This window comes from Protopterus annectens, chromosome 1.part0 (assembly GCF_019279795.1).
Source record: "Protopterus annectens isolate FY-2018-M chromosome 1.part0, PAN1.0, whole genome shotgun sequence".
Lineage (NCBI taxonomy): Eukaryota > Metazoa > Chordata > Ceratodontiformes > Protopteridae > Protopterus > Protopterus annectens.
In genome coordinates, this window is record NC_056725.1 from 591,323,883 (window position 1) to 591,338,118 (window position 14,236).

Below are 14,236 nucleotides of genomic sequence, written 5' to 3' on the forward strand. Positions count from 1 at the left end.
GAAGTATAGACCTCATAAGCCTGACTAGCCTTATCTGCAAGGCTATGGAGAGAATCATCATGGACCTTATTAGCAAAGATATAACAAACCTCCAAATGCTGGAACCGACTGAGTTTGGCTTCATTAAAGGAAGACTGTGCCTATTGAACTTGGTGGACTTCTTTGAGATGGTCACCAAAGCCCTGGATGAAGGTAAATCTGTGCATACTGTCTACTTAGACTTAGCTAAGGCCTTTGATACTATTCCCTACTCTGGCATCATTGATAAACTCACTCAGCTGAGGATTAACCTGCATATTGTCAAGTGGGTTGCAAACTGGCTCACCTATAGAACACACACAGTCAAAACATGGGACTCAACCTCCACCAGCAGACATGTAACCAGTGGTGGTTCACAGGGTTCGGTGCTGGGGTCCCTATTATTTGGAATCTACTTCTCGGATGTACAGGCAAAAACAAAAGGTCGGTGGCTGACAAAGTTTGTAGACGACTGCAAACTAGGAGTGGTCATAGAGTCCCCAGGCAATATTGACATCCTACAAGAAGGTCTTACACAGACCAATGATTGGTGCCAGAGTCATGGGCTCAAAATAAATGCATCATCGTCCCCTTCGACAAGAGTGGCATCCCTGCAGATTACCACATTAATAACAACACCTTAAACTCTCAATCTATGGTGAGAAATTTGGGCACACAGGTTGATAGCAACCTCTCCATCGAGACCTCAAAGGTTTCTTACAAAGAAAATTCAAAGCCTTTAGCACATGTTATATGTTGACAGACTGAAATCACTGTCTCTATACTGTGTCATACAGACTACTCAAGGGAGATCTGTGGCTTGTATTTACAGCAATTTCAGATCCTGCTGTAATGGAAATGCTACACATCCTTAAGTCAAATGGTAGTCAATGCACTTAGTCTAGGGACCTTAACCTAGTATGTGACATCACCAAGACTTGCTGGAGAGACAGATTAGTTTCTCAAAGGTTACCTCTTCTCTGGAACAAACTTCCAAGTCAAGTGAACCAGAGCCCTTTTAGTTGACCCTATTTAAGCATAATTTGGATGATTGGATGGGAAACCATAAATTCATCCCGGGGGTGTCACCTGCATCCCTACTGATAGGGGAAGTAGATATTGATTTAGCTCTACTTGAAATATTGACACACTAGGGAAAAGGGTTGGAATTGGCTAGGCTTGTAAGGGCCCCAGGGCCATTAGACTAGTAACCTCCTATGATCCTTTGTGCACAGACAACTATGTTTTTATCTTCACAAAACAAAACAGTTCAGGAAGTTTGATCAGATTTTTGTATCCTTTCCCCAAGTTGCTTGGGTCAGGCAGTATCTAAAGTTATTCTAGCCAAATGGATTACTGATTACATTTAATTGGTTTATTATCAGAATAAACTGAATTTACCACAACCTCCTTGAGCTCATTCCACTCAGTCCATGGCAACTTCATCCGCCTTTTGGTCAAGGACTTCCATTGATGACATTTATGCTGCATCTATTTGGTCAAAGACTCATACTTTTGTTACGGATTACAGATTGGGCATGATTTCTAGAAACAGAGCTTCTTTTGGTTCAACAGTGCTCTGGCAGGTCCTTCCATGAGGGCCTCCCAAGGATTACGTAGCTGGGGGCTCTGTCCCATTGGTGAGGAAGAATGAAAAGGACATCAGATTTATTAGTTATGTACTCCTCATAACTTGACATCTGTGTTGTCCATTTTTATTCTTCATCACCTTCCCCTGTCCCTGCCACTTCTGGAAGTACCTGTTAGACTGTATTGGAACTATTAAGTTCCTGGTTTGTGTCCTGTCTTTCTTCTGACCACCATCTGTGTATGTCTGCCTCTGCTATAAAATGGAGATTAGGCAGCAAACTCGATCTGAGGTGTTGGAGATGGAATAGAGCCTTGTGGGTAGAGGGAGGAGTTCGAGAGCTGGAACCAAAGTCCGTTGTATGTGGCCGAGTCAGATCTGAATTATGGATTTGAATCCATCAGTGAGGAAGAATAAAAATGGACAACACAGATGCCAAGTTATGGTGAGTACATAACTAATAATTTCCACTAACTGTTGCAAATGAATCATGTCTATTTGTGAGAAGAACTGGGAAATAGAAATTCTTATTTAGGTTAAAGAGATGAGGAAAAGGTTTAATCACTGAGAGCTGTAAGTGCTATGAGACTATTTCTGTTGTGCGACTGTACTGGATTTCTTCATTTAAGGCTTGTATATTTGCATTATGTTTTCATTTTTATCTTATTCTATTACAGTTTGTTTTATTTTGGATTTTTGTTTTACTTTGAAGTTGTTTTCTCTTGAATTGTTTAAGGGTCTTGGCTAGGCCTGTTGGGAAAGATTTGTGATCCATTTACTGATTGCAAAGGAATTAAATATACTTAATTTGTGTGAGGAGTTGAGAAGTAGAAATTCTTATATAGGGTCAGCATAACCTTAAAGGTTTTAATCACTGGAAACTGTAAGTGCTGTAAGACTTTTTTTTCCCAAGGACTCGGCCTTCTGTGCATTCCCTCTCGACTCAGTCTTCTTGACATACCCTCTTAGCTCTTTTCCCAAATTATACATTATTTATTTTATTTTACATTTGTTAACTGGGGAAGTCCAACTGGACATGTCCTTTTTCAGTGGAGGCCCGAGAAGAAAAGCTCCAGTTATACCATTAAAGTACAGAATAAGAAGCACAAATATATACACCTATGGCACAGAAATGTCTAATACAAGTCAAGAAATGGTGAGTAGGAATACTCTACTCTATTACATAGTTTTTTGTACATATAACAAGGCTAGGCACGCAGAGTATATGACAGCATTATTCTAAAGGTATAGGAACAGCAGGTCACAAGTGGCATTTTATACATGATTTGTAGTGAGACTCACAGTAAACATACATAGTATTAGATTTTTCCCAGATACCTGTTTATTCTTTGTTGTGGTTTTAAAGTCAGTGACGTTTAAGTTGCCCATCACTACTGTAAGTTTGACTTAAGTTGCTCCCTCCAGTCTCATCTCCTGATACTGCTAGGCACCAAAATTTCCTTAGGACCCTCCCCTTAGACTGTTAAAACTCTAGTTACTCTCTTTTTCATATCATCCCACTAACTTGGTGTATAGTGCACTATGTAGAATATAACCCCTTTTCCTATCTTAATTTAAAATTTGTAATATCTGGGACAAAGGACAAAGATCACTGGAAAACCTACAAACAATTTCCCAGGAGTCAGTGGGGGATTAGTGCTTCTGTTTTGCTCTTGGAAAGAGAAGGAACCAAGAGACATTATTTCCTAATCTTCCTGGAGATTATCAGTCACTGGAAGGCCAATAAACTGCTTGGGATTAATGCTACTCCTTTGCTTCTAGTGAAAGAAGGAGCAAACGAACATTGGTTCCTGACAGTCTCTGATTGGGCAGTGTGTATGTGACTTCCCTAATTGAACTGGTTGCTGTTTCGGTGGAAACCTCTTTACTTTTAATTTTGGACTTTGTGTAGCTTGGCTTTCTTTTTTGACGAGCTGCTGTACATGCTATCCTGGTCACCTCCCAAGAGAAAACTCTAACAAATCAACTTACCCCAACAACATCTGCGACAGTATTACTTCTCAGGAACCAGCATGGTATTTGTGCTACTGTTTTGCTTCTGATGAGAGAAGGAGCTAATGGTCATTGATTCCTAGCTGTGTTAGCAGTAGTGAGACCACATCTAGTAGCCAAGTAATAGCCAATAGGTGAATCACCAGTCTTCATCATTGGTGTTTTTCCCTAAGTACTGCTATATTAGTGACTGTCTAACGTACCTCTAGAGCATTACCTTAAACAGTTCATTCATAAATCTTCATGGTCTACTACAATAGTCACCTTCTAACCCCCCCCCCCCACCGAGTACTATGATGAGCTGTAGTCCTCCACTCTGTGGCCGCATGGCTCAGCAGTCCACTATCACTCCCTTCTGTGGCCAGTCTAATCACTTTGGGTGTTCTAAGGTAGTGTAGCAACTATTTTATACTTACCAGCTGTCCACTGCTGGCACCAGCTGATAATACAAATTGAATGAGATGTAAATATTTAAGAAACATGGATAGAAACATTTCAGATCAAACCACTATCGGTAAGCATTATACTGTCACAGCATCGCATTAGCCACAACCCACCACTAGGTCCATAACTTATGTTAAGTTTGTAAAGAAATTACACACTAAAATATCTTCAACTGAGACCACAGAGGGTTTAGTACCTATCATTCCTTCAGGCCCCTAGGTAACTGTGGGGACTATCTGTATTTGTCTGAAGCACCATCACCTCATGTCAGATTACCCACAACCCTGACTTCGAACTCCTAAAAATACAAATCACTATTAACAAATCCAACTATACTTCATCACTAACTATAGATCCCCATCAGTGTCTCCCCAAGATCATGGAAATTACCTTAACACCATTGCTGGGTAAAATATCAAACTAAATACATTTGAGCTTGGGGATTTTAATAACCTAAGTATTAATTGTCACACTTACACCTCTAAAGTGGATATACTCAGTGTTTAGTAGACATTGTTAATGCCAGTGCACTGGAGAAAATTGTAAAGCTGCCTGCTAGAAGCTCTGCTATCCTTGACCTAGTCTTTACCAACCTATCCCCCACCTTGTACCCCGTCCCACACCTCCTTGTCACTGGTTAAATCTGACCACAAGTGAGTTATCTTCTCTGTCATGCCGAGTAGTACCACTCCACCACCAAATTGAGATCATCTTTAGGGACTTTACCAAGGAAAACCTACTTCAGCTTGTAAAATTCCCAACTATCTCATACAAATAGACTCAACTCAGAGAGCTGCTGCATTCACCTCTGACTTTTACAAGCAGTTAAACAGCTGCATAGAAGAAAGTCAGTGTTCATCCGCCCTAAATATTAATGGCAAATCCAGGAATATTCCCACTGAGAACAGCCAATTGGAAGGATAATTGCTACTGGTTGCTAGTAGTCCCAACCTTATACTACTACTGGTTCAGTGCTAATATGTTTTTTGTCCTCTCAGTAGACCATGGAACAGCATTATACTGCCATGTCCCAAGATCAGATAGTTTATGCCCCCCTAAGTCTTCCTCACCCCAGTAGGGAAAGGGACAGTAGCAGACAGTCCCTTTCTAAATGAATTTACTGCATTATACTTTGCTATTAGGCAATAAAGTGCACATTGAAAAATGTTGGTGTCCAAGGTCATTTCTTTAGAGGAGTGGTCACTTCTGTTGCTTACTTTGAAAATGTGTACTCCACAAACATTTTTGTCACACCCCCCTTGTTTGCTAGTTTATACCTTTGCAATGCATTTGTCAGTACTTTTGTCTTCTTTAGTCAGTCCAGCTTTGGTAATTTGTACTTCAGGACTCTGCCTTCTAACATTCCCTCTTGGCTCTACTCCATCTGATGTGGAGGCATTTACTTTTAATACAAGTTGGAATAGTGTAAAGGCAAGCAGATATGGTGTTAGCTAGTATGTAGTGTGATAGCTAGTATGTAGTGTGAGTCTGTACACAGATGATTTTTGTAACTGTTAGCCACTTAGTCTTTTTTTCTTTGTTTTGCATTATGCCTTATTAAATTGTTTACCTTTCCTCCTAGATCACGTTAGCATTTTTCACACTGGTTGGATGAAATCCAGTTCTGTCTGGAAGAAACCTGGACTGGAGGAAGTTGTGGAAGGTGCATGTGCAATTAGAGATTCCTTCCTCAGCTCCATCCCTGGCAGAAATGCAGCTGAATATGACCTAACTATTGCAATTGAACCTGGCCTGCTTTTTGAGATGATGGAGGTACAGCAACTGATGTAAACTGTTATTGCCTTTATTTGGCAGGAGCAACTAATACTCTAAGATGTATGCTTCTGTCTGTCTTTGTTGATACGTATGCACACTGTATAAGTGTGTGTGTGTGTGTGTGTGTGTGTGTGTGTGTGTGTGTGTGTGTGTGTGTGTGTGTGTGTGTGTGAGAGTGACTGCAATATAGTTAAGGAATTTGCCTCTTTTTCCAAGATCATGCAGCCGTGGATTTAATGTATTTAATTGCTTGGGGGGGCACATAAAAGCAAAGTTTGTGGTTGTTTTAGATGATTGCAAATGTAATGTATTTGTTTACATTTTCCATCACTTAAGTTTGATGTGTTTTTAAATAGTGATCGCAGGTGAACTTTTTTGATTTACTTACTGCTGATGAAAGTTCTTTGGCAATCTAAACAAACAAGATTCTTTTTACATACCATAATTCTTGTTACACTGCTACTCCTTTAACTTCACATCCTCAGGTGTGTTATCTGTCAGCAGAATAGCCCTCTGTAAACAATCTATAGCAATGGAGCCTAGGTCTACCTATCGGTTTTATTCAGCATCCTGTCTCATTGGAGGGCTATCAGATTTATCCTCAAATGTGGAACAGAAATGAAATATGGACGTAAAGCTTATGACTTTCTTAAAATTAACATTGTCAGGATAGTCGACATCATGAATAGGTGTGGTATGTGGGTTACTGCCCTGCCCTATTGAATGATGGTCAATTATCTGAAATTATAATACATGCAGTGTGACTAACCTGCCATCCTTTGGCTTCATTAAGCAGAGCAGTCTTATGTAGGATGGGTACAAAGCTATTTAACACAGCACAAAAGTGGACATGGTTCATAAAAAAAACATTCAAAATTTGCCAACACAAACTCACCCTGCCTTTGGACTGGATGTCCAAATGTTAATGTTTCAAAAAGTGAGTGCTAGGCCAGGCTGCAGTAACACTTGTATCTTGAAAGGAAACTTTTCTTAAAATGACAGATGATGCTACATATTTATTATTTATACATTTGTTAATCAGGTGGTGGACTGGACATCTGTCCTTTTATAACCATGACCAGGGCCATCTATGCAGTTAACATTGAAAAGATACATTAGTGTACGTAAAATAAGAGTTTTAGTGTAACATTATAGTATATTTTAAAGCATAACAACACACACAAGATTAAATATGATAATACATAGTTACAAATACTAAGATCTTATGTTTTATATATATATATATATATATATATATATATATATATATATGTATATATTATACATTTGTGTATGCAGTCATTTCTGTTTTATCATATAATGATCGCCAATGTCATTGTTCATATAAATTCTGTATACAGAAATTTTTTAGAATGGTTAAGCAATTTTTAAAGCAAAATAAGAACTTGTGTAAGGTTAAATGTTAATGGGTTCTATAGATTCATAATTCAGTTTTGACTGGCAATTACTTCAGACTTATGTATTTGATTGGCTTTGATAGTATGGCTCAGTATGCCATTTCACAAGTCAGTAGTTAATGTGACATTTCTTTTAAAACGGTCTCACTGATAGATGTGAAGTACAATATGAAGTTATTGTCCAATTAACACTGGGGTTCTATGAATGCTTTAGAGAACAAGATTCATATGATGTATAAATTATTCAGTTGTACTATTATGATAGGTTAGAATAACTGTATCCTTATCTTACCAGTACATTTATTTTATAGGCGAATTATGCTGTATAGCCATTAGTGTATAAGGACAGGGCAGATCACGTGTTAATTGGCTCCATTCTTCACATTATTAGTATTTTAACTCTGGTTGGCCAGTTACTTTGGCGGTTTCATTAGAGAAATTTTATTGGTCATTGTATTTTTTAAATATGTGCTTTTTTATTTGATAGTTGATCTGAAGAAGGATTCCGTTAACCCAAAAGCGCTTATCATTACCTTATCAATAAAGCTTGCCCGGTTTTAGCTGTGGCGGTCATGGTACTTTATTTTGGATGTTTATTTCTACATATTTCTGAGTACCTGACCTTGGCAACCTTCATCTTAGCTCTGCTGTGGTTTATATATATATATATATATATATATATATATATATATATATATATATATATATGTGTGTGTGTGTGTGTGTGTGTGTGTGTGTGTCTGTCCATGTGTGTATGCAGTCTTTTACAGTGAGCAATCTGCAAGTTCATAGACTGGCAAAATTCTGTAAAGTTTTATGATTTTACATAGAATGGCATAAGGTGTAATGGAGCTGGGGTGGTGTATCAAACCAGTGGTATAGTATACCATCAGACTAATGTGCCTTAAGGTTATTTTTAAGTGATAGTGTTGGGGCCATTCTATACATTGAAGGAGGAGAGTTCCAGACAGCTTTTACCAGCTTAATGGAGGGCCTGTCAGTGCAGTTTACTGTGAATGGTGACTGTTGGAGGGTAATGGCAATGGAATCAGTGTTCCTTAGTAAGGAGGGAGTTTCACTGCAAATAATGACTTATGCAGGGGACAGCAGAATGTGGGATGTAGTAGCTTGTGTATCAAAGTTGAATTGTAGGGTCACCCTAAGATTGATAGTAGGTGTGTGTGTGCTGAGGAAAAAAGATATAATGGGATGTTCTGTTGTGTTCTAAATTAATGACACTGCACATTTTATTTAAAGTTTTCTGAAAGAAGTTAAGTTTTTGTTTGATCTGTGGACTATCTACTTTCAGAAGAAAGTATGAGGGTAACTCATTAAGAGCGCTAAAGCTGTTGAAGAACTTTGTTGATTATAAATTCTTGGTGTAATTTGAATGTTAAAGAAATCTCAAGCAACGCATTGCAACACTTGTAGTTTGATTGTTCTTGTAAATTGCCTAGGGGGTTCACAGTGATTAAAGATGGACAACTGAGTAACCTTTGAGGAGTAACAGTTTTAGTTTTAGACGTTACCAAATAACAGTTTTAGCTTTAAACTTACTAACTACAAGACAATAGTGTACAGACCCTTACAGATTTTTCTAAAGTTGTTTTGGAGAGTCTGCTGAAGGGTTGATAGTTTGTCATCAGCCTTGAGAAGAATGAGTTTATTAGCATACAGAGTCATGTTAACAGTGTGTAGGTGTAGGGAGAGAGAGGGAGATGATAAACTGGGAGAAGAGAATTTGACAAAGAGAAGTGGAGGTGTTATGGAAAAGAGAGATATAACTTTTTCGTAACTTTTACTTGAAAAAACCTTTCATGAAAGTTAAGTGAACCAGTTCACAGACTTATTATCGAAGTGAATTTGAGATAGGTGCTTGTGGAGAAGAAAATGGTCTGCAGAATCAATTTTTTTTCCAGGTCTGAGAGCATAGCAACACTGCTGAAGATGCATCTAGTGATCTAAAAAGAACTGTAGATGTATTACAGATAGGCCAAACTTTTGGGATAGTATGTACCTCTTTGGTAGAAATTGGATAATTAGTTTGTTTAGTAAATCATCCAGTATTTTAGCTGTTGGAAAGAATAAAGCGGCGAGGCAGAAGTGATCATTTTGGCTAGGGTTAGAAAGTTTAAGAGTGGAAATCATAGTGGCATTTTTCCATTCAGAGGGGACTTTGCCTATTAAGATTGATAGATTATGTAGGTTAGGGGCTTAGTAATGAGGTTACATATATTTGTGGATCCTTGGATGAAGAGGGAGACAGAGAGAGAGCGAGAGAGAGATTTGTTGTGCATATTGCTTATCAGTTTAATAATAGCTATAAGATAGGACTGAAGTTAAAAGGTAGCTAAGGCAAAATCAGGTTTATTGTCGTATTGGGAGGTGTGCTTGGTTTGTGGTGGTGGTTGAAAACTTTGAACTGTCCTGCTGTGTTATTTGTAGACCAGGAGTAATTTTGCTCATTTTTATGATAACAGTTGTATTGCTTTATTATGTCCATGTAATCCCTTAATCTTATAGTAAGATTAGGGGATTCCCAGGGGACACTTTTTCCCCCCTGTACTAGGTAGATTTGGCTTCTTTGATGCCTAACCTAGTTTGTCTTCTAAAAGCTACCTAACTGAAATGGATATAGGGGTTATTGGTTGCTTTCCAAAGGGAACATATTTTGTTCCTGATTGGCATTTTCTTTTTGATGCCTGTAGTAAGCCTGGGACAGTGTGAATACTTTATTCTATGTTTGGTGATAAGATTTTTCTTCTGGTACACAGCAAATGCTGTGAGTCTGGTGGAAAAGAGCAATGTAACTGTGAACATAATTTTTGAGAGTGCAATAACTTGTTAGATTTTAAAAGTTCACTACACTACAGAGTACTTTGTCAGATATGTTGATCAAGCAAATGGTTTTAACAAAGGAAATTAATCTGAGCTCTGACACAAGATCTGACTTACCTAGACATAGTACGGCCTTACTAAGGTTAATACTATCGGCTGCCAAAAAAGCAATTTTTGGAAGGAAAATAGAAAATGGAAACCAAAATCTAAAACCACTGTAACTGAAGTTCTGAATATGATAAAACTGGGACAGGGTACTTTAGAATAGGGAAGGAGCAAATGACATGGAAATAAATGGAATTTGTGGGGAAATATATGCAGAATAATGTTTAGCAGGAAGAGTGAGGTTTAAGGGATGGCAGGGATTGAGCAATTTATGTAATGTTGAAGTAAATGATAAGCTGTAGAAAGAAAACATGTATGTATTCTGCATGGAAACCACAAGGATATCACTATGGTTTCTTTTCTATTACTAAATGGGCACATGTGATATTGTTTCATTTATGATTTAATAAAAATCTTTAAAGTAATTGGAAGTGTTAAAGAGATGGAAATATTTATGGAGAAATGTAAACTTTAGAAGTTCAGTGAATATGGTCTAATTTATATTTTGGAAGGTGTAGATTTTCTTTTTTCAATGGGAATTAGTGACATTGCATTGTTAGTATGGAAAGTTTTGCATGTTCATTTTATTTATTTTTTAAAATAACAATTTACCTTTATCGTTGCTAATTGCACAAGACTATAATTGCATTATTTACCTTGACATATTTGCCTTCTGTCTTCTCCCATCTCCCTTCCATTTTACCCTTGTACCGATCAATGGTGTTTAATATTTCTAACCAACATTATCCAGTCTGCAAGGGTATTGTAAGCTAGATGTATCCAATTTCTCCACCCCCCTTCGTTATATAATACACATTTTTCTTATAGAACATTTTATGCCACCATTCACATACTTCTCACTCATTTTGTCTTTGTTCCTTTCCCATCATCTCAGCAGTGCAGTTTGTTATTTGTTGCCCACAGTGCTATGTATACATCCCACTACTAACGGCCCTTTTTCAGCAAACATACAATCATGCCCAACTACCATAATAAAACCCTTACTATATACCCATCCTAAATTTCCCCAAACCACTCTTCCCCTTACAGCCTAATATCACATCTCATACAAAAAGTCCATCTCTGTGCAGCAGAAGGAATTGAGCTGTGATGGCAGTCTAGACAACCTGAGTTTGAATAGTGGCTCAGGCTACACAGGGATGAGGATAGGATTGAGTGTCTCTTGGTGGCTTGCACATCCTAGGTTTATTTTATTTTATTTATTTAACATTTGTGTACCGGGAAAGTCCGACTTGGAACAAAGCCAGTTTTCAGTGGAGGCCTGGGGAGAAACACTCCAGACATATGTCTTTGTGACATGGGAGGAAACTGGAGCACCTGGAGGAAACATACACAAACGCAGGGAGGACATGCAGACTTCGCATAGAAGGCACCCCAGTCAAGAATTGAACCGGAGAACATATTGTTGTGAGGTGACAATGCTACCACTGCGCCATCCATAGGTGCATAGGTGTCGCTTGTCCGGTCAGGATGAAACAGATGAACAGTTGTGAGTTTGGTTCAAGCAGCTTTACTACACACAAACACATCAGGACTGAGGCTTAGTAACTTAAACTTAAATAAACATAAACAAACTGACTACCACACTCATACATGTTAACACTCTGGCTGTTCTCTCAAAATGGCACTGCTGCCTGCACATGCTCATTATTTATATGCACGTGCCTACATCTGAAATGCTTCTTAAAGTTACATACACACGCTCTGTTCTACATCCTCCCTCTTTGAGAAGTAGATCATATACCAAATTACAGTATTCAGTGACATGCAATTACACAGAAATGATCTTTTGACATGCAGTTATACAGAAATAATTATTTGACATTCAGTTATACAAAATTAGACACATGTAAAACAATCCTATCCAGGTTGCTGTGTATTTTATACTAGGTCTAGAAGTACGACTTTATCATATAACATAAAAATCAGAATTGGCTCTAACAACGGGGACTATCTTCAAGGAATGTTCAACTTTGGGGATATCTGGGACATCATCAGGAAGGAGAATGTATACTGCAGTATGTTCTACAGTATGAACATTGTCAGGGTTGCTCTGAGATCTAGAGTCTGTATCACAGGTACGATGCTGCGATATTATTTCAGACACCGGAAGATGCCTGCGGTTTCTCCTGTATTCTATACCCTCAAATTCCATTAAGTAGGATCTCAGCTCGGCACATATGCCTCTCACTTGACCAATTTGATCAAAGTCTTTCACCATTTGCATCCTCAGTATCTCTCCTTCTTTTAACGGAGGAAGAAATCTGCTCATTTTATCATAGCTGGACTTCTGAAAGGAACATTTCTTAAACAGTTGGGCTTTGATTGCTCTGGTGATTTTAGCATTAGGCACCAACAAGCTAGAACTGATAGGTAAGGTTGTTCTGGTTTGCCTATATAGAAATCTATGAGCAGGCAAGCCTAGTAGGTTGTCACAGGGTATATTTCTGAGATTAAGTAAATTCAAGAAGATAACAGTATTGTCACGCCTTGACCTTTCTAGTAATTGCTCTGCTCTCTGTACTGCATGTTCAGCAAGGCCATTTGACTGTGAGTATTCTGGACTACTAGTAACATGGATAAAGTCCCACTCTTTTGCAAATTTCTGAAACGGGTGACTGGTAAACTGGTTAATGTTGTCAGAAATAACTTTGTGTGAAATACCATGGACTGAGAAATGATGTTTCAACTTAGTAATAACAGCACTGGACGTTAGGTTAGGTAGCAAATCGATCTCAACCCAGTTCGAATAAGAGTCTACCAACACTGAGTAATGCTGATTGTTCCACTCAAATATGTCAGTGACTACTGTTGACCAAGGTAGTTCAGGAATCTGGCTTAGATGACGTGGCTCTTTTTGCAAATGCAGTTTAGTACTATTGCATACTGAACAAGATGAAAGCACTTTATCAATGTCCTTTGATAGAGAAGGCCAAAATACTAGTCCTCTTGCCCATCTTTTTGGTAGCTTCAGAACCTGGGTGGCCATGATGCAAAATCTAGATATATTCATGTTGTAAGGAAGTAGGAACAATAACTTTTGGACCTTTGAAAATAATACCATCTTCCATTAGTGTCTCATCTCTGTATGGAAAATAAGGTGGTACTTCTGGTAGTACACAAGATTGCTTTTATGGGCATCCAACATTGATGAAGTGGTTGAGCTTCTGCAAAACTGGATCAGTCTTTGTATGATCTCTTAGCTCATCAAGTCTCATGGTAGAAAAATTATGCACTTCCATGACATCATAATCAAAATTCTCTGCATCAAGCTGTTCTGTGGTATTTATAGGCGATCTGGATAAGGTATCAGCCAGATAAAGAAGTTTGCCTTTTGTGTAGACCATTTTGAAGTTATACTTTTGTAATCTGATCATCATTCTTTGTAGTCTTGCTGAAGTGGTGTGCATAGGCTTCTTTAAAATAGTGACTAGAGGTTGATGGTCAGTTTCAACTTGCATAGCTCAGCCATAAATATAATCATGGAACTTTGACCATGCGAACACAATTGCCAAAAGTTCCTTCTCAATTTGAGCATACTGCATCTCAGTTTAGGTAGGAGTTCTAGATGCACAGGCAACAGGTCTGCCCTCTTGAAGAATAACTGCACCAAGACCGAACTTTGAAGCATCACACGAAAGAACTACTGGTTTGTGTACATCATAGTATCTCAGTGTAGGCAGATTGGCAATTTGCTGTTTGAGGTTATCAAACGCTCTCTGATGTTGTTCTAACCATGACCAGGCAACATTTTTGCATGTCAGCTCTCTTAAAGGCACTGATAACTCACTAAAGTCAGGGATAAATTTCCCCAAGTAGTTAACCATACCAAGGACACACTGCAGGGACTAGACATTGTCTGGAGCCGGCATCTCAAGATTGGCTGCTTGTTTGGAAGGGTTTGGTTGTAAGCCTGTATTGGTAAATAAGCGACCTGCATAAGTAACTTCTGGTAGCCTGATTTTACATTTCAGAGGATTAAGCTTCAAGTTCACTTCACGCACTCTGTCCAGAA

The 14,236-nt window shown here is 38.3% G+C and overlaps 1 protein-coding gene across 1 annotated transcript in view; it reads left to right on the forward strand.

The window, feature by feature from the left end:
- Nucleotides 1–14,236, forward strand: part of IARS2 (isoleucyl-tRNA synthetase 2, mitochondrial) — a 1,410,425-nt gene that overhangs the window by 1,195,486 nt on the left and 200,703 nt on the right. Inside the window, exon 21 of the mRNA XM_044061644.1 lies at nt 5,646–5,836. Coding sequence (XP_043917579.1) covers nt 5,646–5,836 — 191 coding nt within the window. The remainder of the gene's footprint in view (nt 1–5,645; nt 5,837–14,236) is intronic.